The sequence below is a fragment of the Zymoseptoria tritici genome, chromosome 9 (genome assembly GCF_000219625.1).
Source record: "Zymoseptoria tritici IPO323 chromosome 9, whole genome shotgun sequence".
In the NCBI taxonomy this organism is placed as follows: Eukaryota; Fungi; Ascomycota; class Dothideomycetes; order Mycosphaerellales; family Mycosphaerellaceae; genus Zymoseptoria; species Zymoseptoria tritici.
In genome coordinates, this window is record NC_018210.1 from 1,364,693 (window position 1) to 1,391,990 (window position 27,298).

Sequence of the window (27,298 nt, forward strand, 5' to 3'; positions counted from 1 at the left end):
ATTTCGAATGCGGTAGACTTGGGCCCTGTCAACAAACAATGCGACTGCCTTTAAGCATTGAACGCGCTTGAAGCGGGAGCTCTTCTATTCAATGCGAACATGCCTTGATCTGTGTGCGCGAGAAAATCCGGCATTTCTCTCCATGCACCATCTACAGGCATCAATGACGGCCGTTCGACCCCCCTCACCATGTCCAGATTTTTCCGCTCGCCCAACTCAAGTGGAAGCTCGTCCGGCTCCGATTCCGATGATGAGGAAACAGAAGAGGTCATGAGCACCTCGCTCTCCCAACTGGACATCTCGGCCCGACAAGAGTACAGCGGCAGCTCTCTGGAGTCCATTCCCATCGATCGAACGGCGACGACGGTAGCGCCCAATGAAGGCCAGGACTGGCTGCTGCATTCACTCCTTGAGGAACGATGTCTCAATCAAGTCATCATGGAACGCACGAACAGCGGTGACCCCAAACGACATGCCAACGATCGCGAAGTCAGACAAGAAGCTCGACGCAGGTATCGAATATTATGTGCTCAGCTGGCTCCTCTCAACCTGGTCTCTGTCGGACCCGCAGAAGATAGACACGGCGCAAATCGTCAGCGAATTCGAGATGGTCTAGACCGAGCTCTACGATCTGGAATGGCTACTCCCATGCGACAGCCTTCATTTCCCGCGCCACTGAGAGGTCTTCTGACAGACGGTAGGACCGAGCCTGTCTTGCAAGAGTGGCAGCCTGGATCGTTACCAATGGACTCTGGTAGCCCTGCCTCAGTCTTCGATTCCTTGTCAACATTCCATCAACCATTGCCCAGTCGCTATTTGAAAGACTTCGATGAGCTCGGTATTCTTGGAAAGGGTGGCTATGGTCAGGTCTTTCACGTCAGACACCGCTTGGATGGCCGCACGTACGCCGTGAAGAAGGTGCCAATCCGGCCATCCATGGTTCAGCGCATCACAATAGGAGGACAGGCTGTTCTCGATGAGATTTTAACCGAAGTCCGGTCCCTATCTCGACTAGATCATCCAAATGTGGTTCGATACTTCAGTAGCTGGATTGAGTGGTCCTCCGGAAGCAGCTTCGCACCACGGACCAGTCGAGATGGGTCAATGTCGCCTGCCTCTGACAATGCTATCGGCGGAGCTGAAATCGCAACATCGAGCGGCACCGAGTCGATTCGTCGTGTCAAAACACAAAGCAATACCGACGAAGATGCTGGCTTCATATTTGAAAGTCATTCACACCACACTGAATTGCACACTGAATCGAGTCTCGTCGCAGAAGTAGTGCCCGAAGACAGCGACATTCTCAGCCGCTCGATCAGCGACGCCGGCTTGATATCAAGCTCAGAACCATCACTGGCCATCCACCTGCAGATGGACATTTATCCGATGACCCTGGCAGACTTTTTGTCACCTCCACAAACAAGTTCTGTCGAACCATTGGCCCACTGCTTTCATATCAGTCCTTCGCTGAGGATTCTCCTTGCAATTCTGGATGGCGTGGAATACCTTCACTCTGAGGGCATTGTGCATCGCGATCTGAAGCCTGCAAACATCTTCCTGCGCCTGGAGAGCAACTCCAAAGCAGCTAGTAGTTGCGTAGACCTGTCAGACTGCAGTTCTTGTCAACCAGAGAATTGCGCCAATCCTGTGACGCTTAGTGTGCGAATCGGCGATTTTGGCCTTGTCACCTCGATTGCCCAGTCCGGCGACCTCACGTCGGATCCACCACCAACACACGCCGTTGGTACGGAACTGTACCGGCCGGCTGCTAGCAAGTCGAGCGTCAGTCCGAAGCTCGACATCTTTGCCCTGGGTATCATCGCCTGCGAGCTATTGACGCATTTCAGCACGCAAATGGAACGACGCGAGACATTGCATTCATTGAGGAAGGGGCAGTTTCCGGATGGATTCGCTGGGTGTGCAGGTCATCAATCGAGCAAAGTCAAGGAATGTGTAGCAGCCATGCTGTCCGACGAGTCGCCTGAAGCTACGACAATTGCCGAGTTGAGGCAGCGCTTGGAGGCTTTATTGAGTCCACGATTGACGAGCGGGGACACACTGCTTCGTCGATCCAGCACTTGAAGTGTCAATGTACATATCTCTATTCAAAGACCCAAGATTACTGGCCAAAGATCCCAAGCCAGCGCCATCTTGCTCGGGCGATCGTCGGAGAAACACTGCCATCCGCGCAGCTCCATTCTCAAGACCCGGTAAGTCCTGCCGAACACCAAAGAAAGCGGAGGTCTCAGATATTGTACAGGTCCTCGGATGCGTGATTCGGAGGCACACATCGCGGACGTATAGTGTGCATGCCTTGCGAGTCGAGATGATGTCCAGACTCTAGGACCCCCGGATCGGAAGCTTCGGATCTAGCGCCGTGCATCAATGCCGAACCTCATCGCCGGATCCAATAAACCCCACCCTTTCGATGTTCTCTGCACGGCAACAACTCAAGGTAATTCCTCACGTTATCCCGATGCCTCTAGCCGCACCCAAGCGCCATCGCCTGGCTGGATGTCATGATGGTGTTACGAAAACTACATGTATGTCCATGTTTCCTTTGACTTCGCCTCGATACCTGCCATCTCATTGTCTATACCATTTCATCTCGCATACACACCTCGGCCATCTCTAGTCGACGTCATTGGGAGTATATCTTTCCGTTCACAAACGCTCCTCTTCCGACTGTGAGTGTCCAGCCTCGCCATGGCCGAGAAGTACGATATCGTTATTGTCGGCGCAGGACCCGTCGGCCTGCTCCTCTCGACATGCCTAGCAAGATGGGGATACAAGATCAAGCACATCGATATGCGACCCGAACCGACACCCACCGGCCGAGCTGACGGCATCCAACCTCGATCTCTTGACCTTCTGCGGAATATGGGTCTCAAGCGAGCCATCATGGAGAACGAACCGGCAAAGGTGTACGAAGTTGCTTTCTGGGACCCAGCAAAAGGTGGCATTTCAAGGACAGGCACTTGGGCGTCGTGTCCAAAGTTCATTGACGCTCGATACCCATTCACAACCCTTCTCCATCAAGGACTGATCGAGCGTGTATTCATCGCCGACATTGAGAAGCACAACAACAGAATACAACGGCCGTGGAGGATTACAGGCTTCGAGAATGACGGTCAAGATGCGGAATATCCGGTACAGGTCAGCATTGCGCATGTTGATGGCAAGGAGAAGGAGACGGTGCGAGCCAAGTACTTGTTCAGCGGTGAGGGTGCAAGGAGTTTTGTCAGGGATCAGCTCAAGATTGGAATTACACACAAGGACCCGATCGCACATGTATGGGGTGTTATGGATGGTGTGGTCAGGACAGACTTTCCCGATATCAAGGTGTGTTGTTCCGCCGTGATGGGAGTATCGACAACTACTAAACTCATCCAGATGAAATGCACAATCCACTCCGACGAAGGATCGATCATGGTCATCCCACGCGAGGACAACATGGTCAGATTATACATTCAAATCGCATCCTCGACAGACAAGGATTGGAATCCAAGGAAGACTGCAACTGAGAAGGAGGTGCAAGACAAGGCCAAGAAGATTCTGAAGCCTTACTCCATCGAATGGGATCGTGTGGAGTGGTTCTCAGTCTACCCAATTGGCCAAGGAATCGCGAATCGATACACTCTGGATGAGCGAGTGTTCATGGGAGGAGACGCCTGTCACACCCACTCGCCCAAGGCTGGTCAGGGCATGAACACTGCTTTTCTCGATGCTCAGAATCTCGCGTGGAAGATTCACCATGTTGAATCTGGTTTCGCCGACCGCTCAATTCTGAAGTCCTACGAGAGCGAACGGAAGTATGTGGCCGAGAATCTGCTCAACTTTGACGCGAAATACGCCAAGCTCTTCTCCCAACGACAACCGAGCGCGGGTGAAGTGCAAGGCGCAAGCAAACAAGCCGGCGAGTCAAGCGACAAAGAAGAGAATCAGTTCATCAAGACCTTCAAGGAATCGTGCGAGTTCACCTCCGGATACGGCGTTGCATATCTTGAGAACGTGTTCAACTGGTCCGACTCGCATCCTGCACAACATCTAAACTTTCTCTCCGAGCCACAAGGAACGACAAAGTTGCGGACTGGAAGAATCCTTACACCCGCGACGGTAACACGAGTAACCGATGCGAACGTTGTCCATCTCGAGCAGGAGATCCCACTGAATGGATCATACCGGATATATCTCTTCGGCGGCAAGCCGTCAGTCACAAAGAAAGCGATAGCCGACTTTGCAGCAAACTTACGGAAGAAGACCTCATTCTACTCCGCCTACCAATGGGACAACCTCGACTCTGTCGACTACCACGAACGCCACAACCCACACTCCCGCTTCTTCACCATCAACACCATCTTCAACGCTCACCGACCCGAGATCGAGATCCGCGACCTGCTACCGGAGGTCCTCGCGAGATACACCGACCATGTATACGCCGACGATGTCTGGGACGCGCGTGTACCGAATGCAAAAGCAGCGGCTCACGCGAAAATGGGCTTGTCTGAGGATGAGGGTGGTGTGGTCATTGTTCGTCCTGATGGGTATGTTGGATGCGTGGTCAAGCTTACCGAGGGCAGTGGGACTGTCGATGCGCTGAACCAGTATTTCTCATCGTTTACCACGAAGCAGGTTGGTGGCGATCGAGCGCAGTTGTGAATGGGTTGAAAGGAGTTCAGCATCTGGGTGTATCTATCTGTACCGTCTAGCGTTCTTGTACATTCGCAATATTTTCATGATTCAGGAGGCGGCAAATGAGAACGACTCTGGAAGACTAAATAGCAGGTGAGCGCATCGGAGTGGTCGCCGTTTGCAGGGCTCAGGGGTGATATCCAGGGCTGAATTGGTCCAGTTCCAGGTCAATGTCATTGAGATTGCAGCAAGGTTTGAACGGCGACCACTTCGATGCGCTCACATTGGATATAAGCCCTGTAGGGATTGATTTCGTATCCAAATTTAGCCTACAGGTCATATCCTTGTCTTTGACCCGCAGACCGCCATCTAGATCTCTCAATATCAGTCTAGTCAGAAGGTCACCTCGTGTCGGCACTATTCTCGCCATCCCTAGGCCAACGCACGCAGATTTAATGGCAGGGTAGAACTATCGAGCGCTGGCTGTCGTCCAGTATAAACATTCCCGATTGACTGCTCTGCCTCTACTCTCTCACCTTCATCTCAAAGCACCTCACAAGCACCGCAAGGAAAACCATCACAGCTCTTCGACTTTCACCGACCATACCAGCCTCTTGCGACTCTTCAAAATGCAATATTCCGCCATCACCCTCATGACTTTGGTCTCCTCTGTCCTGGCCGTTCCAACTACACAGTCCAATGTGCCCGGCTTCAACGAGAAATTTGGAATCAAGGCCCACGGCAAAGGCATCAACGGCATCAACGTTGTAGCCACTGGCGACCGCATCTTCATCGGTGGTCCCCAATTCGCTCAATGCGTGAACAACAAGCGTCCAAACTCCGCCACCTTCGCCAGATACTCCGACGACACCATCTCACTATGGCACACCGAGAATCCAACTCAACAACTCTGGGTGAGCCCCTCTTCCTCAGGCTCAGGTGAAGGAGTCGTTGGATACACCACTGGAAATGGTGCTACACCTCATCACGACTTGCGAAGCCCCTTCAAGATCGACAAGAATGGACGCCTGACATTCAACGGTGTTGGAGCCAAAGCTTGCCCGGGTACGGGCAACAGATACCTTCTCTATTTCACCAACCGCCAATTGGAGAAGGGATGCGTCGACGTCACGCTCCAAACTTTCAAGACTCCTGCTAGTATCAGCTGCCTCTATGTCTGATCGATTTGGGACTGATATTGATATTGGGCAAAGAAGTGGTGTCGTAGCATGTAACACTTTACCAAATCATGTTGTGCAGCACATGCGTCGAACCTTGATATGAACCCGTATAGCCGTTCACAGTTCCAGCCATCAAATGTGAAGTTGTTCGTGGATGACGAGGGCTTCTGCGGTCGATCTCCAATCCGTACGCGTGAGCGAACAAGGAACGGCATTGCGAAGAATGTCTCGGGAAGGGATATTGCCATTGCATTGAAGTTGGGAGTGTTCCAAGGTGAAATGGTTTCGGGATCTTGTTGTTGACTGAATGAGGTTCGTCGCGACCAACGGCGCGATGAGGCTGGATGAAAACCGGGGTGATGAGACTGGTCACTCTCGTTGATTATTTTGGCTGTTTGACGGAAGTCTTGGACCCGGACGGTGTGGCAATTCACCAACATCATCGCTATCATCGGCTTCGCCGTCGCAACCAACGGATGTACCGTCGGCATAGGATGCTGCGCCGTCTACGGGAACCCAGACCTCGGATGCGTCCAACAGGGAACTTGCGAGTTGTATGTTGCACCTTCATCTCATTCGCTTGCGGCTCGACTGACACCACCGGAAAGCTTGCACGGTCGCGGCGCGGTCTGCGTGTGAATTGATGGCCCCTCCGAACCAGGGCTCGAGGCGGGAACGAGACGCCATTCGTCCGAAGCTCATACGCTGAGCAGCACGGTCCGCGAGACGAGTATTCTTCTGTCAGGATTGTTGGAGGAAAGGCGTCTGTGGTATACTTCTTGAGCACACTGCTGAAAGGGAGTTCAATCATGTCCATCCCGAGGATAGCAGGCTTGTCCGTTTGAAAATTGAAACTTGATTGGGTTTTGTGCTTCTTACAATTGTACTGTTTCAATCCTGCGGTGCGCGCCACGTGTACCTGTCATGACTTTCGTGCCTCTTGTCGAGAGTCCTCTGAGCTTTTGGGTATGCTTTCCAAGTTCACTGTTCTGTGCCTCGGAATAGTTTTCTGAGCGTAGTCATGTTGAGGCGTGGAAGAGCCCGAGTTCTTGACGAGAGTTTGATAGTCTTGGCGAAGTGGAACAGCTACCTCCCGTGGCGGCGAAGCGGGCGGCAAGCTGTAATCTCGTGTATGTGTATGGAAGAAGAACTGGTGGGGCCCTGGGCTGGAGTCTGCACGCTGGCCTGAGGGCAACGAGCATTCATTAGCTCGAGCTGCTTGCTGCTGCACGGTCTGGCATTGGGCTTCCTGTGCGTGCTCATCAGAAGTACGGGAAGCCGATTTGCCTGATATGACTTCACTTGTATGTGTCGGAATAAGACATCTCTTTCGAATTCTCACCTGCCCTGTCCCGTCGTCAACAGCCCATGACTAAGCGTATCTGCAAGCCTCAGGCACCACCCACACCGACGTATCTTAGATATACCTATCTAGGTATCGGTACCCCCAGTCAACATGATGGGCATTTTCGTTCTGGCGAGTATGATCTCTACTTTGTCTCCGACCGATCTGCAATCACTGCCATTGCTACCGTAGCATCTGGGAGCCGCGCGAGTGCTCATGGGATGGCTCTCCTGCAATCTGTCACCTCCTTCCCTGGCAGAGTCTTTTGGCGAACATATCGTTTCACTCAAAGCCAGATATGCAGGCCATCTCCACCACACATTCAAATTGGCGCCCCGGGTCTTCGGCGCCATGCAGTTCGAGCGCTTTCCGCCTCCTCCTTCAAGCAGGACGATCAGGTGAACGACAATGAGGGCAAAAGCACAATCAGTCCCAGCGAACCCGGCATGGAGCATGCTGTCATCTCCACGTTCGACCTCTTTTCCGTTGGCATCGGACCCTCATCTTCTCATACGGTGGGGCCAATGCGTGCTGGCAATATCTTCATTGCGGATCTCGTCCAAGCCAACCTGCTCCACCGTGTCAATCGGATGCGCATCGCAATATACGGCAGTCTGGCTCTCACAGGGGAAGGTCATATGACACCATCCGCGCTGTTACTGGGCCTCGAGAGTGCGAACGTCGAGACCGTGGAGACCGATTATATACCGGCACGCTTCAAGCATATCAAGTCTGCTAAGAAGCTCTGTCTCGGCCATGCGCTGCCGGATGGTCAGTCCAAGGAGGTCGATTTCAATTATGACCGCGACTTCATCTGGGAATGGGGAAAGACGCTGCCTATGCATAGCAATGGTATGCGTCTGACGGTATTTGACGTTGAGGGTGACGTCTTGGCTACGAACGACATGTTCAGCATCGGCGGCGGCTTCGTTGTCAATGGCGCTCTGTCGATCAACCCACTGAACGCTGAGAATGGAGAGGGCGTGCAAGAAGGCCGGCATCCCGCGGACTTGGCCGAAAACCTGTATTACAAGGAGATCAATCGACTCGAGGCCGATGGAAGCCGCAAGACCGGAGTTGAGGCCATCACCGCAGGCTCCAGCGCTCTCACAATTGCAGGGGAGGTTGGAGCTGGTACAGACATGACCCAAAGCTCGAAGAAGATCGACGCCGAATCAAGTGGATCTCGTCGTCCCAAATACCCCTTTCACGACGCGCAAAGCTTGCTTGATCTTTGTCATAAGCACAACCTTACCATCGCCCAGCTGGTCTACGAGAACGAAAAGAGTCTGGGGTACACAGACGAGGAGATCTACCAAAAGATCTTCCGCATCTGGCAAGTGATGGACGACAGTATCCTCGAGGCGGTGCAAGCTCCTGTCGACTCTGTTCTACCCGGCTCTTTGAAGCTACATCGTCGAGCGCCAGCTTTGTATAGCCGCCTTTCCCGAGGTCTGTACCCGACATCCGCGCGACAGCCAGGTAATGCTCATAAAGAGCCAGCGCCGTCCAATGAGGCGAAACAGATCAAAGACAACGCAAGCGCGACGACAACACAACAGTCTGCCGTTCTGGTACGAAAGCAGATTCATCGCGCCCCAGCGCTTGTTCATGGCGCCGTCCAACATCCTATCGCTCCGTCTCCTCCTCGACGTACCACCTTCCCAGCCATGGATCACCTGACAGTATATGCCATGGCTGTGAACGAAACCAATGCTGCCGGTGGCCGCGTCGTCACAGCACCTACAAATGGCGCCGCCGGAATCATCCCTGCGGTGCTGAAGTACATCCTCGAGTTCATGAGCGAAGATCCCGAGCGAGACATCCCGACATTCCTCCTGACAGCCGCCGCCATCGGCATGCTGTACAAACGAGGCGCCACCATATCCGCCGCAGAGGGTGGCTGCATGGCCGAGGTCGGAGTCGCATGTTCCATGGCCGCCGGTGCGTTTGCCGCCTGTATGGGTGCCAGTCCCGAGACAATCGAACAGGCCGCCGAGATTGGCATCGAGCACAACTTGGGTCTTACGTGTGATCCGATCGGTGGGCTGGTGCAGGCTCCGTGCATTGAGCGCAACGCCCTGGGTGCCATCAAGGCCATTTCGAGTGCGAACTTGGCGCTGAGTAGCAAGGCTGATCACCGCAAGGTCCGGCTTGATGATGCGATTGCCGCTATGCGGTTAACCGCAAAAGGCATGAGGAACGAATTCAAGGAGACGAGTCTGAGTGGACTGGCTACGAGTGTGCCATTCGATGTGCCGGTCTCTGTGCCAGACTGTTGAGGTGCGATGGGGCTTGCTTACTTTTGCTCCTCCAGCTCTGCACGACTGGCCAGATAGATGTGAGACATCTCAATCGAATTGAAGCCTGACTTGTGCCTGAGTATCCGCATAATCCACCATCCGACTTGCAGAGGCATTCAGAAGGGATGCCGGCCGGTGCCGTGCCCGCTTCTGTGAAGAATAAGCTCGAGCTCCATAGGAATACATATCACGACCAGTGTAACGCCGCTGGTGCCATGGAGTGTGTATTGAGCGACATGGGCTGTGTACGACGAGGAGGGAGCAAGTGCAGGGAAAAGAATTGCAAGAGAGGGACAAGACTGGTGAGGGCGGGTGTTGCATGGAGAGCTAGAGTGAAGGAAAGCTTCGAAGTGAGCGTGGGAGGGATTCAGCCTAGAGCGATCGGCAAGAGGACATGCTGCGATCGAAAAGACGAGGAACACGAACGCATTGATGATACATTGCACTCCCATTCGATTCGCGGACGCAAGCATCAGACTCAAAAATAATTCAAGCGTCTCTGAGAAGCCCATCAGCGTTGCAAGTAGACATAACGACCGCCATCGCCATCAACCGCAAAGAAGAAGACTTCCTGTGCGCTCTGCTGCTGTACAGCGTGTGCACGTCTCGGTATCGATATGCCGTCAGCTTCTGCAAGGTACGCCTCGAATGGACGGACCTCCATGTAACCGAAGCAAGAAAGAGGTATGTTCTCGAACAGAGTATCGATACTTCCAAGCCAATGCAGGCAGACTCGACGATCGTCGGCGTGACCCAGCATGTGAGCGATAGTCAGAAGCGATCATGGTACAATTGACGATCCGTCGAGGACAATTGCGACCTCCGTACGCAGCCGGAAGGTTACGGACAGGCCGATCAAGTTCTGCAGACCCTGGACCAGATACGGGAAGTAGTGCTTACGCCGACAACTCGATCGACATCCACTTCGAGCAAAAGTTGACGATTCCTCGAACCTGCATTGGTCCGGAGGTGTCGGTATTGCTTTCAGAGAACGGGCATTACTTCTTGCTTTTGGTCTAGAGTCGGTACATTCTGAACCTGATCAGTTGGCAAGATCTTGGGTGAGACAACAAGAGCCGCAGGGTCCGAGCCAACACTTGAGGATATCTATCAAGGATGCCCGAAGAGGCCCCCGATTGAGTTTGGGACAGTCAGTGCATTTTTCTGTTTGCAGGATCGGGGCTTCCTCATCCTTGCAACCTATCATCCGCCCTCCTCCGTAGCAGTGCTGCAGCTGGAGAAAATGACATCAAGTTTGCAGGAACATCCTGGAGCTCGCAGTCCACCCTGCTCCACCGCAGCTTTGCGTGCAAGGAGCATGTATGACATCGATCCCAAAACATTCATCCTGAGCTCTTCGATCGCGCGGCTGCCGGCAGGCGTGACAGGGAACAGGAGATCGAAGCTCCAATGTCGAACTGCTGCAACGTGGCAGTGCGAACGAAGGAAAAGCAAGTCCGTGTATAAGAGAGCGCCTTGTCGCCCTCGAGTCTGCTCGACTCAAGCCACCCAGAACTCAGTCAGCTTCTACGAACAACAACCAACCACAAACAGCACGCACCACAATCAACACGCGTCGAACAACACAGCGTCTTCCGACGACGACAACATCAAGATCAACATGAAGAACATCATCTTTCTCGCGTCCACCCTTCTCTTCGCCCTCGGCACGATCGCAGCACCAGCCGCAGAGGCAGAGGCACTGGGACGGATCCCGGTTCCACCTTACTGCTACGAGGAATGCACATCAGGTAGCAGAATTCAATGCTGTGACGTACGCTGTTCCCCTTGTTCGAAGCCTCGCTACAATTTGACACGAGAACTGACGCACTTTGTAGTGCAGGATGGCTCACGGCCATCCCACTATCGGCTGTTAGAGGGACGGCAGGCTTCGGAGACCCAGTCTTTGGATTTGAGAGCAGAGAAGGGACCGGTATGGTGGACAGATGGCGCGTAAGGCTGGATGGTGGACCAAGTGGAGGTTTTGGTGAAAGAGCAGGCGGAGGAGCAGGCAGAGGATGGGTGGAGGGAGCAGTCAACGAGGGCAGCTTGATCGATTTCCTTTTTTGGGCGAGCTCGGAAGTGTAGGGAGTCCCTCCAGGTCTTGACCAATGTTGCTCGTGCGCAGCACTCAAGTTGTGTTCAATGAAATCCCTCTGCTCTTCACTTGCCACTCGTCGGCGTCTGAACAAGATGACGCCCTTTTAGCGTGGACACACATGGCTGCGCAGACCCCCAGAGTAGCCACGAAGCTCGGGCACTCGGTGGTGCTGTCGGTGGGAAATTTCCGCGAACGACCGAACACTGGTCGAGGCGCAATGAAGTTCGCGGGGCAGACCGGACAGGACGCCAATGTTTGGTCGATTCGTAGTCGTGCTTGAGAGCGTGAGGTCCATCTCGCCGCATCGTGCACGCGGTGTTAACATTGTGCTAGTGCTAAAGCCCGGCGTACCTGAACCCTGGATTCGTCACTCTCACGATTTGTCTCTTGGTCTTCCATGCTACTTTCCTCCATCACGGCCCTCAAGGGCCGACACGTTCGAAATGCCCGTCTATATCGCTCTGCAAGCCATTTTCGAGGGAATCGGATCCATCCCGTACATCTGGCCGATCCTCAAGACGGTACCATGGATTGCATTGCTATGGGTCCTCAAGACGTTCTTTTCCGGGGCAAGCAACCTGAGTGAGAGGAACATGCATGGGAAAGTGATATTAGTGACAGTATGGACCTTTGGTGAAAAAGAAGCCTATACCAAAATCTGACACAACACAGGGCGGCACCAGCGGCGTAGGCGAAGCAACCGTTCGAGAACTTGCAACGAGAGGAGCACAAATAGTCCTCCTCACCCAACACTCCCTCAGCGATCCCTTCATCGTCGACTTCATCGAGGACCTCCGAAACGACACGAACAACCATCTCATCACAGCCGAACAAGTGGACCTCGCTTCACTTCACAGCATCCGCCAATTCGCAACGAAATGGATCGACAATGCACCTCCGAGACGGCTGGACATGATTGTTCTATGCGCCAATACCCTCACGCCAGGGAGCAAGGAACCGAAGAGTACTGCAGAAGGCGTCGAGCTCAACTGGCAGATCAACTACCTCGCGAACTTCCACCTCCTCTCCATCCTCTCTCCTGCCTTGCGAGCACAGCCTCCCGATCGAGATGTACGAGTTCTGTTAGGGACGTGTAGCAGCTATCTGGGTGGAGACTTGCTTCACATCACACAGTCAGGTTCAGGAGGAGCATCTGGGAAGAGTGGAAGCAAGAGCAGGGCACCAACACAATCACCCACAAGGTTCTCACCAGGGAACGCATACGCGACCTCGAAGCTCGCTCTCAACACCTTCGCACTGGCGTTTCAAAAGCATCTGAGCACCTTCGCCAGGCCGGACAAGATGCCCATGAACTCAAAGGTTCTCCTGGTAGATCCAGGCTGGTGTCGCACGCCCGGCACAAGACGCTGGCTCACATTCGGTTCACTATTCGGGCTGGCTCTCTACCTGCTCATGTACCCGCTGTGGGTGTTCGTCCTCAAGTCACCTCGAATGGGCGCGCAGAGTTTTCTGTACGCATCCATGGAGGAGAAGTTTTCACGCAGCGAAGGTGGGATTTTGATCAAGGAGTGTATTGAGCGGGAATTCATGCGGGCGGAGGTCATGGATGAGGATGCGCAGAAGCAGCTGTGGGAGTATAGCGAGCAAATGGTACAGGAGGCGGAGAAGCGTGGTGCGACAGAGAGGGCTAGGGCGAAGAAGGAGGCGGAGGAACGAAAGGACGAGGAGGATGCGATGAAGGAGATGAAGGATTACAAAGAGAAAGTCGGCAAGAAGGATGGGCAGAAGAAGGACGGGAGTCGGAGGGCGAAGAAGGTGAGTTGAGAGGAGGGCTTGATTTAATGAATACATGATTCCGAGCACAAATTGCCTGACAACGATATGATCGACGGAAGCTTCACCAATTGTCCAGCTTGGGCAACCTTGGTGAGGGACAATGAGGTCGAAGGACCTTGGGAGTAGACATTTTGCGTGGCCTTGTGTGACTGTATAGCTCCTCCATATCAGACAGTCTGTGCAGCAATGTGAATGCTCATTTTCCATCTTGCGCCATGATATAACAATTTTCGCGGTGCCTCGTTGTCTCTTCACCACTTCACGCCGTCACTCGCAATTGCCCATGATCCTGCTCTTTCTGGTTGCTTGCAGAGTCTGCGCATCCCTGCCTGCCGATCTTGCTGGTCATGACTGATGTGCCGCCATTGCAGAGCAGATGGAGAGGCGAGCTGCCTTCCAAACGAAGCTCCGGCGGCGTTGGCTGTGTCCGTGCGCTGTTGAAGCGTTGTATGAGGCGGTGTGTGGGAGGTGAGAGCTAGGACGAGGTGTGGCCGTGTTGACAGCGGCGAGGACGAGGACGAGTCGCGATCGTGTCGCCGGCGGTGAGGGCATGGAGAGGCTCTGCGCTGCAGAGATTTCAAGCCGTCAAAGCAGTGTCAAATTTGTCCTCCAAGCTCGATCAGTATTATTCACAGCTCTTCTCCAAATCCAAGTGCAGACACTCAAAACTTGATGAAAAGGACCTGTCAGACGACTGACAGCACCCTCCTGCAAAGGCCAGCCGAAGCTGAACCCAAGCAGGGCGAGATCATCACCATCGAAGTCCCGAAGGACTTCAACATGTTGGCATCACTCTTGGGCACCGCAGTGTTCTCATCAACCAGGGTGGAGTCTGTGACTTTTTTAGGGTACACAGTTGCGGATGTTTACTATAGAAAAGATTCCTTGAAGTCTGAAGGAAGGGCAGAGATGGTCAGCAGGTGTGGTATTGGGCAGTGTAGGGGTGGGTTGGAAGACTCACAAAATCGCTAAGAAGAAGAAGAGGTTTGCAAGACGCGGAAAATAGTTATAGGAAGATTTCCTGGCCAAGACGCTAGTCGGAGCCTCCCGATCAAGGTCTGGCGGAAGTGGTGGGATATTCGGAGAGGGCTCCGGCAGAGCCGCATTGACGGTCGGCTGGCCGGGCTGGAAGGCTTGCTTTGACGAGACGTGTTCTTTGACCTGTGCTTCCATTGACATCTAGTGGCTATGGTATCGATGCCCGCCGTCCCGTCTCTTTTCGCCGACGCCACGCTCCGGCATCTTCTGGAGCGTTTGAAAGTTTGCTCCTCGTTACAAGCCTTCTTTGAATGCAGAAGGACTTCATTGCTGGTATTCCATGGTTCAATCAAGATGTGACTCAAGGCAGGTACCACGGTTGGCCGAGTGGACTTCTCGGAAGAGATATACGATTTGATCCGGAGGTCAACTGGATTCGAGTACGGCAATTGACTGGACGAACAGAGGGTTGCAATTCCCGCTCAAGCAAAAGGCCACACGGATTTTCTGGAAATGGAACGCGCTTCCATGGTAAGGTATGGAAAGTCCAAATCGCATCCAGACTTTTCGTATCTGGCATATGCTTGCTTCGCTTTTCCTGTCACCATTGAGGCAGAGCTGGACTACGGTCCCAGGTACGTACGGATAGGATATCTGGACCAGCGTCTTCTTGCATATACGGTATGCAAGTATGCAAGCCACTGGTCGAGGTTGGAAAACCTCATATTCGACTTTGAGAGCTACCAGTGGATCGGATCCATACATCTGGCTTGACTTTTTTCCCGCCAGATCTGCTCTTTGTGACAGACGAACCCCCTGAACCATCAATCCGGCTGAAACCCGAGGCACTTTCGAAATACCACCGCGATACCCCTGCGTTGTCTCTTCCAGCAGTGGCATTCGTGGGTGTATGACGGTCGAGATCGAGGAAGGACTGCCGAGACAAAAGAATCCCTGGTGAGAGGCGGTAAGTTGCGGGAGCGTCGTGAATGTCCTTTGGTTGTATCAAAGCCTATTCGTGACAACAGAACCATTGTACCAACCCCGACCCATGGATCCTCGACACCTCCAGACAGAGTCCACGGTCGAAATACCCACTAAGGTGAAAACTCTTCTCGATGTCAGAGAAAAATGGCAAAGACTGAGGTACAAGTATCTCGCCGTTCGGCCTTCGACCGTGAGTTCCCTCTCCACACATCACGCACTACCTTCACGCGAAACAGCCATCACAACACCAGCACTTTCACGCGAAGCAACGCCAATACACCATCACGTATACACAGAACAACCATTTCAACCGTCAAGATGAGCTCCCTCGATGCTGAGACCGACGCTGCCACCATTCGCGACCTCAAGCAGACCATCATCGCGAAGGACCTTGAGATCAGCACGAAGGACCTTGAGATCATCGAGCTGAAAGCTGCCCTGGAGCAAGCCCAGGCTGGTGAGCATGACGATGTGTGGGGTCAAGATGACTCCAGCGAAACTTCCTCCGACCAAGGGTACGAGAGCGTCAGCAGTCGCTCCAGCAACGGTTGGTGCGAGGAAGCCGATGCCCTCGTGAACGAATGGGCATCTCCGGCAGAGGAGGCGCCGACCAAGGCAACGGTCTGGACCCCAGATGTCGAAAGCCAAGATGAGTTCGAGAAGCGAATCGGCTGCCAACAGTGCGACGCCATGAAGTTCGCGTTGACCGACAACCGCGACGGTTCGCTCAAGTCGCGCTCACGCCTCGAGGATAGGGACTTTTACTTCGACCCAATCTCCTCATGCCACATTTCCTTCGACCATGGGCTCGCGCGGCTCAATACGTGCTACCGCTCAGCACAAGATACCCTCTTCGACGCGTTTGGCAAACACTGGCCTGCAGAGCAACGACTCCACTACCCGCACGGGCCTCGTAGCGTCAAGTTCGGCAAGGCAGAGCTGGAGCCAGTATTCGGCGACCGCGACTTCGTCAAGAACACAGCGAACATGTGCGGCGACGTCGCCAAGGGATACGACGCCATGTGGCAGGTGATCTCCCTCCGCAACGCCATCTGCCATCCGGAACAGCACTCGCCGCGCACGCTGGACAAGCTGATGCAACACGCGCAGTCTCTCGCGGTGAATCTCGGGGACGAGGAGCAAGCTTTCTTCGTCCGAGAACGCCGCGACGAGTTGCAGAACCTGGTGAGGGAGTCCTTCGCCACCATCGAGAAGGGCCAAGCCCTCGCTCTCACCGCAGGGGAGGCACCTCGCTGGGCCATGCACCACCAGGAGATGTTCAACCATATCCGCAACCACGGCTTGGACTCTGCCAAGTGGTCGAAGGTTGTGCTTCTTGCTGCACATGACTGGTGTGAGAAGAACACCTACCCGGGTTTGGAGGATCCGGAGTATCGTGCCAATGTGGAGAAGGCTCAAGCGATGATGTACGAGATTGCTCCGGCGACCCACGACCGCTTCGAGGCCATGTTGGACTGGGCCTGGCGATGGGGACGCCTCTTGAAGGCCAGGATCGGGTAGGGATACGGAGAGTCGGAATGATGTTGCAGGGGAGACAGATGTGTGTAAATGGCAAGACCATACCATCTTGGACGACGACATGAGAACAAGCATTGAGCATGGCGGAGAGACGGAGAAATGTAAGGAGCGAGACACATGTGTGGAACTGAATGACGAGATGATGAGAACAGCAGCATTACAGAGACAGCTTCACAGGTAATAAGGAAGCACCACGGCCGCACGAACTCTTGACAACACTGACCATGTTTTATTCAACGTCTACGATGGCCTCGTCAAGGTGGACTATGACCCACTGCGGATTCCGCTTCCGACGTTGTCGACAAGGTGGTTTTCTGGTTGATAGCTACTTGGCCGTCCCATGTACTTGTCATTCACAAGATCGACTGACGCCCTCGCAAGGCCGTATACGATCACCAAGTCCAGACCCTCAACGCCGCAACGCAAAGCGAAAGGATCGGTCACATCCGAGACACACTCTCTCCGTACTGCCGCCCTTACCAAGGTGTCGCGTCCGAGAGCGCTCAGCTGTGGCACGTGAAGCGGGAACGTCGGAGATGCAGCGAGCCTCCATGTGAAAGCATCGGAGAAGTATAGAAGTGGTGCTCACGCTATGCACGGATCACGTAATGCAACGTTCTCGAATTCTTAGAACGTTAACAACCATAACATTCACTAAACTTCCACGAATTAATGTGCAACAACTATAGCTCTAATTAACAAGGCGTTAGACGAGCTAATAGAGAACGATAGAAAGAATATTTAGGAAATTGTAGATAAACATATAGTATACCGGACGACGTTGTAGCGCCGCTCTAAAAAGCTAACTAATTTAGCGAGAATACGCGACGAGAATAACTCGATTCTTTTATACTAATAAGAACGTACCCTCGTACGATACATCGACACCCTTATACGTAGAGGCATTCTACTAACACCTACTATACTTAGATCCTTTGTCTACGATATTATAAAGGTCTATCTAAGCCGCTACTAGGTCCTACGATTCGTACGCCGATATAAGGATTAGATCGATTTACGATACCTTAATCTACTAGATAAGAGTAGGAAGAAGGTAGACTCTATAAGGTAATATAAGGCATACTACGACCTATTAAAGAGCAAGATTAAGTAGTACAATATAGAGCTATATAATACGTATAATATAGACGAGAAGGGCTTTATAATTAGGGTCCTTTAGAAGATACGGAGAGTCTTCTTAAAGTAGGAATATACCTTAGGTCGGCTTATTAGCAATATCTAAGATAGTAGTCGTAAATAGATAACCTTAGTAGTATTAATCTACGCTAATAGCACCTTACTACCGCCGGCATTAATATATAAGGCTATAACTAGTAACATCTAATCCTTATAGCTATAGGACTTCGACGTAGACGAGTACTATATATTCTTTATATCCTTACTAAACGGCTAGACCGACAACAACCTTAGGCTCTACTAGCTTACGAAGGTATTCGAGCTATTAACGAGGTATAAGGCTAGCAATAGAGGGCATAGGTTACTAGTAATTAATAGCTATAGCTTATACGTAAACATAGCGTTCCTTTAGTACTACCTTATGTGAGGGACTGGCGCCCTTTCTATAACACGTAGCGCAACCCCGTGCTTTGTCTTAGCAGCCTACATCCTTTTCTGCGCTTACCGCGAGGTTTTAGGCTGCTTCCTTATCGAACTTGCTATATCTAACACAGACTCTAAACTCTCGTGTATATATTATTTACCCGTAACATTAAGTTCGATCCACTCGATATAACTCCTACTATAAACGACATAACGGACAACGGCGTAAATCCTTCGGGATCCGGTAACGTTAATCCGGAGGAGCCGAGTATACCCGATCTCTAAACGTTCCTCTAGCAACTATATATACGTTAATATGCAATGTAGGTAGAGCTAGAACATTAGCGGAACGCTATTAATCGGGCGGAAGCCGAGCGGAATGCACCGTAGCCGGCAGCCGAAGCTAGAGGAGCCCTAGTAGATCTAGCGGCCCCTTCTATAAACGACCTAATTCGAGCGCTAACCTAGGCGATCTCCGGTCGACCGGCCGCGGGCGACGACTTAAAACCCTCGGGCCCTAAGGGTTAGAAGCTAGTAGCCTAGGACGGGAAGTCGAGTACTTTCCGAGACTATCTACTACGGCTAAGAAGCTCCTTTCGAGTACGTGCCGGCCTTAAACTAACGCTCCCCGACCCGTACTACTAGGACGCTATCTACGACACCCTCCCTTATAAGGAGAGATCTCGTATACGTTATTTCTAGGAGTCGGGAAGAGTAAACGAAGCACGGGACCCCGAGGCTTTCTTTACGCGACTCGAAGAGGTCTTCGGCGATAGCAGGAAGGCCTTAAACGCACTAGAAGAGCTTACAAACCTCCGGCATAAACTTAGTTAGCTATAGTACGACTACTAGCTAAGATTTAACGATCTCCTACTTAGTGCCGGTAGAGCGAGCTAGAAAGACAAAATCTAGATTAGATACCTAAAATACACCTTTTCGAACCCCGTAAAGACATATACTACCTCTATCGCAAACATTAAGGACTATAACGATTATACGGAGGAGGTCGAGCGGGTAATAACTAATCTAGAGGCTACTAACTAGTTTAAGGCTACTAACAAAAAGTAGAAAGAGAAGAACAAAGACACTATTTCTTCTATACCGGTAACCGCGCGCCCTTAGGGTAGGAGCACCTTAAGAGCATAGGTAGACGCCGATAGAGATACTATTATAACCCCGGCCTAAACGAGTAGGAATCGCTTAAGAAGCTAAGGAAGTCGGAATAGTTACGCTAAAGGGAAGCAGAGAGCAAAGTAGGTCGACGACGCAGAAAGAGAGCAACGCCGATAGAAGAGACTCTACTTCCGCTATAGAGCGGACAGACACCGCGTACGCGAATGTCCCTACGCCGTAGGAACGCTACCCGCTAGAATAAACGCGGTCCGCGCGGGACTAGTTCTAGAGGACGATAAAGAGGAGTCGGATTCCGTAGAGACGGGAAAAGACTAACTCCTTCCCGAAGTGCTAGGGTAGGAGACGGTGCAGCTATAGCAATAATAGCAGGCTAGGAGGCGTTTAAGAGTAAGATAAACGGTACTCTAATCTATAGCGACGTAGTCCTAGAAGAAACCTTCGGGACCTTCGCCCTAATCGACGAAGGATGTTAATACTACGCTACTATTAACGGAGACCTAGCTAAAGGCCTCGGGCTTAGCTTAGTTAGCGATAAGAAGAGAGGCGTTAAGGGCGCTACTACGTCTATACGTAACTCGCAGATTAAGGGAGTCGTCGCGTTCCGGATAGGAGTAAGCGGATATACCTAGTTAGTATATGCTTACGTCGTGCCTAACTTAGCCTTCCCTCTAATCCTTAGGAACCCCTAGAAGGCGTATAATAGGATCCGGACTGCACTAGAGGAACACTAGTTCTACTATAGTATTACTAACAAATAGGTAGAAGAAGGGAGGAACTACGAGGGGATTAAGGACTCCGGCAGCTTTATAGCGGCTACTATAGCTTTAGTCGAGGACGTTAAGAAGACCCTTTAGGATACTAAGAGGTTTATAACCCTTGCTGCAGTAACAGTTTAGGATATCTAGAAGTCCTTAGAAGTAAAGGAGCCCCTAATAGACAAGCAGCTTAAGAATAGGCTCCCCCCGGAGCTTTATAATATACTACCGCTGTTTAGGACGCGGGAGGCCGACAAGCTCGCTCCTTATAGAGGGGATCTAGACTATAAGATCGCTCTCCGGCCGAATTCCGATAGTTTACTACCCCGATTACCTTAGGGCCCCTTATACGGCATATCTAAGGACGAACTCCTAGTCCTAAGAAAAGTTATCGATGCCCTACTAAAAAAGGGATATATCCGGCTAAGTTCCTTAGAGGCTATAGCACCAGTGCTTTTTGCTCGCAAACCGGGAGGGGGACTACGTTTCTACTATAACTATCGAGCGCTAAACGCCCTAATAAAGTATAACAGGTACCTACTCCTATTAGTTCCGGAGACCCTAAGGAACCTTACGGGCTTACGATAGCTTACGAAGGTCGACGTTATAGCCGCCTTCTATTATATTCGTATAGCAGCCGGCGAAGAGTACAAGACAGCCTTCCGTACTAGATTTAGTCTATTCGAGTAGTTAGTATGCCTGTTTAGTCTATCCGGGGCACTAGCTACTTTCTAGTAGTTTATTAACAATTTGTTGCGGGAATATCTAGACGACTTTGCATTAGCATATAGTAATAATATAATTATCTACTCCGATAGCACGCTCGAGGATTACTACTAGAAGGTTCGTATAGTCCTCCGGGCCCTTTAGGATAGGGGGCCTATACCTAGACCTAGGAAAGTACGCTTTTATATAGAAGACTATTAAGTACCTAGGGTTTATCGTTTATGCCGACGGAAAAGGCGTAGGACCCGACCCTAAGAAGATTTAAGTAGTAGAAGACTAGAAGGCACTACGAACGTAGAAGGAGGTTCGAAGGTTCCTAGGTTTTACTAACTACTACAGGATATTTATCCCTAACTACTCTAAGATTACTGCTCCCTTAACCGCGCTTACCGGGAAGGGAACGCCGTTCTCCTAAGGAGAACTTAAGGAGAAGGCATTCTAGAGGTTAAAGGGGAAGTATTACAGGGCTCTAGTACTTATATACTAGGACCCGGGGCTTCCTACGTTCCTAAAGACAGATTGCAGCGGGTTCGCGATTAAAGGCGCGCTCCTATAGGAAGCGAACGGGGTCCTAAAGCTAGTAGGCTTCTTTTTATAGAAGCTTAATAAGGCCGAGATTAACTACGACATTTACGATAAGGAGATATTAGCAGTAGTATCCTACCTAAAATTCTAGGCACCCGAGCTAAAGACGTATAGTCCCTTTACTATTTAGACGGACTATAAGAACCTAGAGTACTTTATAACGAAGAGGTAGCTAAGTAAGAGGCAGATTCGATAGTTTAAGACCGTTACTTTATTTTAGTTTAAACTCGTATACCGACTAGGGACCGAAGCGATTATACCGGACGTACTTTCTTATAGGGAGTAGGACACTCTAGGCGAGGACGACAAGATATTACAGTTTAGGAGGTTCCTAGAACCTAATCTAGCCCTAGATTAGCCGGCGGCCGGAGGGGAAAGGGAGGTAATAGCTAACAACCTGTCGGCTACGTCTATCTAACTCTGCTACCTACAAGCTATACTAATATAGCTAGTAGCTTTAGAGCCGAATTCCGACAGTAAGGACGCGGCAGCAGCGGGACCCTTTTAGGACAGCGAGTTAAATAAACTATAGGGTCCGACTTTAAAAAAGGACACCTAGTATTAGATAGTAATCCGCGCTATTAAGGACGGATCCCGGGCTATTCTACTAGATCTAAAGGTTAAAATCCAGATTAGGGATTGTAGCATCGACGAGAAGGGCCGCTTAAGGCATCGCGGTAGGTTGTAGGTTCCTAGAGCAGTAGTTACGTCGGAGGCTGAATATAAGTCGGCGGACACTAAGATTCTGCAAAACGATAAACTCCGTACTAAGATTATTTAGTCCGTACATAACTCCCTAGTCTACGGCTACCCCGGGCGGGACTCTATAGCCTTTATACTAGGGAGAAACTTCTACTAGCCCCTATAGTTACGTTATATTAGGAGATTTTTAAGAAACTGCGATTACTACGGAAGGAACAAGGTATAGAGAGAGCACAAATACAGACTCCTACGCCCTCTACTAGTTCCCGATCGCTTCTTCTAGGAGATCTCTATAGATTTTATAACCGACCTCCCTAAGTCTAAGGGGAACCGTTACCTATAGGTTATTAAAGACTGTTTAAGCAAGTCCGTCGTTTTAGAGGCGATGCCTAGTATAAAAGCGGAGGAGTGCGCCGAGAGATTCCTAGACTACTAGGTAAGATATTATAGGCTGCTAAGCGCGATTACAAGCGATAGGGGGACGAACTAGACGAGCACATTCTAGAAAATACTCTGCTAGTTAGTCGGAGTATAGCAGCGACTAAGCTTAGCTTACTACCCTTAAACCGACGGAGGCCTAGAAAGACTAAACTAGGACGTCTAAGCCTATCTAAGGAACTATATTAATTACAAGCAGTCCGACTAGAAACGCTAGCTCTCTACGGCCTAATTAGCGCTAAACGCCTATTACTATTCGGGGTTAGGAATAAGCCCCTTCTTCGCAGTTTACGGATACGAAGCCCTGTCTCCTATGCCCTTAGAGCCGGACAACGAGGAGCCCTCTACGCTAGCCGCAGCCTAGAGAGCCTCGAAGTTCGTAGAGAAAATAAAGGGAATTATAGACCTATGCTAGGCAAGTATAGCGGACGCTACCTAAAAGTAGGAGGAGGCCGCTAATAGGAAGCGCACCGCGGCGCTAATATACCGGAAGGGCAACAAGGTATAGCTAGATTTAAGGAATTATCGCACTAATCGCCCTAAGGAAAGCCTAGATTATAAGAATACGAAGTACACGGTTAATAAGGTCTTATCGCCGGTTTCTATCTGTTTAGCTAGGATCCCTAGCAACATTTATCCGGTCTTCTATTTAGATCTACTAAGACTAGCGAGCGACGACCCTCTCCTAGGCTAGGTCTCCGACGATTACTAGCCGGATCTAGTATTAATTAAGTCGCATAAGGAATAGGATATAGAAGAACTACTATGTGCGAGGATAGTACTAAAGAATAGAGGAGGGGGAAGGGAGGTCCTAGTTAAATAGACCGGCTACTACGATCTAACGTAGGAGCCCTTAGACAACCTAGCGGATACTATTGCTATAGATAACTTCGAGCAAAATTTTAGAAATGCTAAAGTTAATAATAGGCCAAAAGAGAAGTATATTAAGAGGAGGAAAAAGAGAGTAGTTACCGATAAGAAGTAACCGGACGTACGAGGAGAACGAAAGGTTACATAAGAATTTTTATTTTATAAATTGCTTTTTAGAGTAGCAATCGCACTACTATGTTCTATACTAGGAACCGACCGAGAACGAGTAGAAGTAGCTATCTACGAAGAGCAACGCCTACCTAATACGAGAGTAGTAGGAATACTACTAGGACTAAGGAGCGGTTAGCGGGTTATACTAAACGGAGACTAGCGAAGTACTTACGTTTGTCCTTACTACGCGACAACCTCCTCTACAGAACGAGTAATCTCCGAAGCTACCGGACTATTTCGAGCAGTTAGTAGGGGTTTTCGATCGGAGATAATAAGAGAACCTACGCAGAGAGCAAACCTACTACCTATAGTAGCTTTAGGGCTTTCTAAGCCTTAAGAGCAGTACCTAAACTATTATAAGCCTTATTACTATAGTCTAATTAGCTAACAGTTTTCGAGCGGAGGCCGGCGATACTTACGCTGCCTACTAAGTTCCTACGCGGGTCTAAAGGGCGTAGGCGACATAGGCGAATTAAGGACTAGGCAGTTAGCGGCGACTTTCGAGCGGAGCTAGGTTATAACTTATAGTTTAGCGCAATTCTTACGCTTAGAGTAATAGCTCCTATACGCGCGAGAACGGCCTATCTAGGTTTGTTAGCGGGGTCCGGCGGAAAGCAGGTAGGATACATTATATACTACTAGTAGGACGCAGTCGATTCCGCTTTTAGCGCATAGCTCGCAATAGATAACGGCACGCGGCTAGTTCTAAGCGGGAGCCGCTAGAGGAGGAGCGGGGGTAGGCGCCGGCGGGTTGTTAGCGGCTAGCGGGAAGGTAAGGGCGGGACCCGGGTTGTTGTTCTAAGGATTGTTGTTGTTGCCGAAAATAGACATTATCTACGACTCCGTTAGAAAAGTACCGGGGTCCTAGATAAAAGCGAAGGACTCGAACCCTTAACCTTTAGGTTAAAAACTTACCTTAACGATTTAATAATGCTAGCGGTAGAAAAGAGGGGGGGGCAGGGTATTTATACGTAGCCCTAGGCTCTAAGGGCGTGTTTTCCGTATATTGTTACCTTCTCGACAATACTAGAAAGGTAACGAGATAGAGTAAAGTATAGTAGGCTTATTATGTCGGGATCCGACAGTTTTCGCCCGGATATGCGACAATACTAAGAAAAGAGTGGACAATAGGAGTGAATTTTAGCTAATTAGACGATTGTAGTAGGTCTAAAGGAGAAGGGTAAATAGTCCGCTGCTTTTATATCGGTTGCCGACGACTTTTCCGCGCACCGAGAGGAGGGGGGTATTATAAGGGACTAGCGCCCTTTCTATAACACGTAGCGCAACCCCGTGCTTTGTCTTAGCAGCCTACATCCTTTTCTGCGCTTACCGCGAGGTTTTAGGCTACTTCCTTATCGAACTTGCTGTATCTAACATAGACTCTGAACTCTCGTATATACATTGTTCACCCGTAACACCTTAACTATCGGATATTCGTAGTAGTTTATCTACCTTATTTAATACACCGCCTATAGCCTCTTAATATTAGTCTCTTTAGTACACTAGCTAGCTACTATTCCTTAGAGCTATTACGGTTTATATATTACTCTAAAGGGCTCTTAGTAGTTATAAAGCGTAACTTCTTCCGGTTGTTTTAGCTAGCCTACTAGAAGGCCTTTATACTAGCTAATATAGCCTCTAGCTTCTATAAGACAGGCCTTGTAGTGGGGAATATCGCACTGTCACGTGTGGTCTGTATCTAGCTTCAGCTTCGTGTGCAGGTCGGAGGATCATCAGGACATCGACCTCCGGAAGGACCTTGGACACGCACACGAGGCCTAACAGTACAGAGCTCTCAATACTACCTCCTTTGCCCCCCCTACCTTTCACTCTAATTGTACAGTTTACCGCCCTTTTTGCCCCCAATGCTACCTCGTACGTCCGCACTGCTACTATCCGCGGGAGATCGGAACCTTTGGAAGTTCCCCCCTCACAGCCTATATCTATATTAAGGAAGCTAAGCGATATACTTAGGATTTAGACGTAAAGTCGAGCTAGGGCTCGGCGTAGACGATAGCCGAGAGTACGTAGCCTCTTAGCTACGTACGTAACGTATACTCGTATATTAGGAGGTACGTAGGTGCCTCGTAATAATAGTAAGAATTAGTTTTATTACTAATCGGACGATTAGTTAGCGTTCTATATACTACGACATCTTTATACTTCTTATAATTCTAATTCTTCTCTAAGAGCCCGCGGTCTATAGAACCTAATGTCGGACGCGATACCCGACAGCGACCTACCTACTAGTCTCTAGCGATACGGTAGCGAGTAACGAGGACCTAAGGAACTACCTACTCCGGCGGCTCCTAATAATATCGAAGCGGAGATTAATCGATTAGACGAGGAAGTAGCCCGACTATAGGCGGCGCTTCGCTTACGCGATATACGCGTACGTATATAGGGATTACGTAGGATAGCCGAAGAAGAGCCTCCGGAGATAAGCGGCCTAAACGTAGAAGACGATTAATCGATTATAGCGGCTAACTCTCTTAATTAGCGCCGCCGCTAACTTAGCTAGGATTTCGTCTGTACGCCCGAATCGGCCGCTAGCTTACGAAGCACTAGCGCGGTGTATACGAGGAGCTTAGCCTCTTACCCGAAGCTAAAGGAGCCGAAACTATTTAAGGGTAATAGCGTTACCGAGAGCCGATAGTTTATTAGGGAGCTCGAGCTTATCTTTAAGCTAGCCTTAGACTCGTATTAGGACGAGCGTAACAAGATCCTATATAGGGTTATATACCTCGTAGGCGACCCGTAAGAGAAGTAGCTATAAGGGTAGTATAACTAGGTAGCAACTAATACGTATAAGTAGTCTATATACGAATGTCTATATTGCCTACCGAGTATAACGAAGGGAGGCGAAAGGGAACAAAAGGGAATATATATACTAAGTGTCATAGGCTGTGCCTAGGGCATAGGCTTAGGCTGCGCTAAGCCTTTAAAAGTGGGGCGCAATTTTAGAACACCGTTCTGAAATTCTTGTCTTTTTAGCACTTTTGGCCTAGTAGTAAAGCGCCCTACCCTGAACCCCAATGTCACATCTGCCTCCGCCGAATACCGACAATCGGCATCTAATCCCCTGCCTTAGCGGCATATGCACCCCTACTAGGGCCTTTTAAGCTCGTTTAAGCCAGATTGCGCCTGTCGTATAAGGATACGTAGAATCTCCTCCTTCCGAGAGAGTATCGAATCGAGTCTGTTCTAAAGTGATTTATACTGCTACTCTATTCTTAACTACACCTTTTACATACGATTCGATCTACCCTACAGTACGACGAATTACTTCCGAGATAGCTTCGTCTCGTCCCGGCCTATTAGGGAGCAAGAGTACCTGTCGCTATACGAACGAACCCGCTAACGACCCGGAGACTATAGAAACCTCTACTTAGACTGCCGTTAGCGACGACGAAGACGCCGAAGGCGGGCCTAAAAACCCGGAAGAACCTATCGGGCACTAGGATGCCGCTAACGAGGGCGAAGAAGAACCGGAG

At 50.6% G+C, this 27,298-nt stretch overlaps 6 protein-coding genes across 6 annotated transcripts; all 6 read left to right on the forward strand.

Moving 5' to 3' along the window:
* Positions 1-804: 804 nt before the first annotated feature.
* Positions 805-1,998, forward strand: MYCGRDRAFT_30507 (uncharacterized protein; the record flags this gene model as incomplete). The annotated part of the gene is made up of 4 exons (XM_003849407.1): positions 805-918; positions 967-1,058; positions 1,320-1,604; positions 1,659-1,998. Coding segments are annotated over 4 exons (831 nt in total), but the record flags the coding sequence as incomplete, so codon positions are not given.
* Positions 1,999-2,706: 708 nt separating this feature from the next.
* MYCGRDRAFT_95830 (uncharacterized protein) lies at positions 2,707-4,659 on the forward strand (the record flags this gene model as incomplete). Its single annotated transcript, XM_003849408.1, has 2 exons — positions 2,707-3,342; positions 3,394-4,659. The coding sequence occupies 2 exons, from the start codon at positions 2,707-2,709 to the stop codon at positions 4,657-4,659; spliced, it is 1,902 nt and encodes a 633-aa protein (XP_003849456.1).
* Positions 4,660-5,261: 602 nt separating this feature from the next.
* Positions 5,262-5,813, forward strand: MYCGRDRAFT_95831 (uncharacterized protein; the record flags this gene model as incomplete). The annotated part of the gene is made up of 1 exon (XM_003849409.1): positions 5,262-5,813. One exon carries the CDS (start codon positions 5,262-5,264, stop codon positions 5,811-5,813), a length of 552 nt encoding a protein of 183 aa, XP_003849457.1.
* A 1,773-nt stretch (positions 5,814-7,586) lies between these two features.
* On the forward strand, positions 7,587-9,440 carry MYCGRDRAFT_29831 (uncharacterized protein; the record flags this gene model as incomplete). Its single annotated transcript, XM_003849410.2, has 1 exon — positions 7,587-9,440. A coding segment is annotated over one exon (1,854 nt), but the record flags the coding sequence as incomplete, so codon positions are not given.
* Positions 9,441-11,082: 1,642 nt separating this feature from the next.
* Positions 11,083-11,549, forward strand: MYCGRDRAFT_95833 (uncharacterized protein; the record flags this gene model as incomplete). Its single annotated transcript, XM_003849411.1, has 2 exons — positions 11,083-11,212; positions 11,305-11,549. The coding sequence occupies 2 exons, from the start codon at positions 11,083-11,085 to the stop codon at positions 11,547-11,549; spliced, it is 375 nt and encodes a 124-aa protein (XP_003849459.1).
* Positions 11,550-11,963: 414 nt separating this feature from the next.
* MYCGRDRAFT_75734 (uncharacterized protein) lies at positions 11,964-13,347 on the forward strand (the record flags this gene model as incomplete). The annotated part of the gene is made up of 2 exons (XM_003849412.1): positions 11,964-12,182; positions 12,235-13,347. The coding sequence occupies 2 exons, from the start codon at positions 12,006-12,008 to the stop codon at positions 13,345-13,347; spliced, it is 1,290 nt and encodes a 429-aa protein (XP_003849460.1).
* Between the last annotated feature and the right edge of the window lie 13,951 nt (positions 13,348-27,298).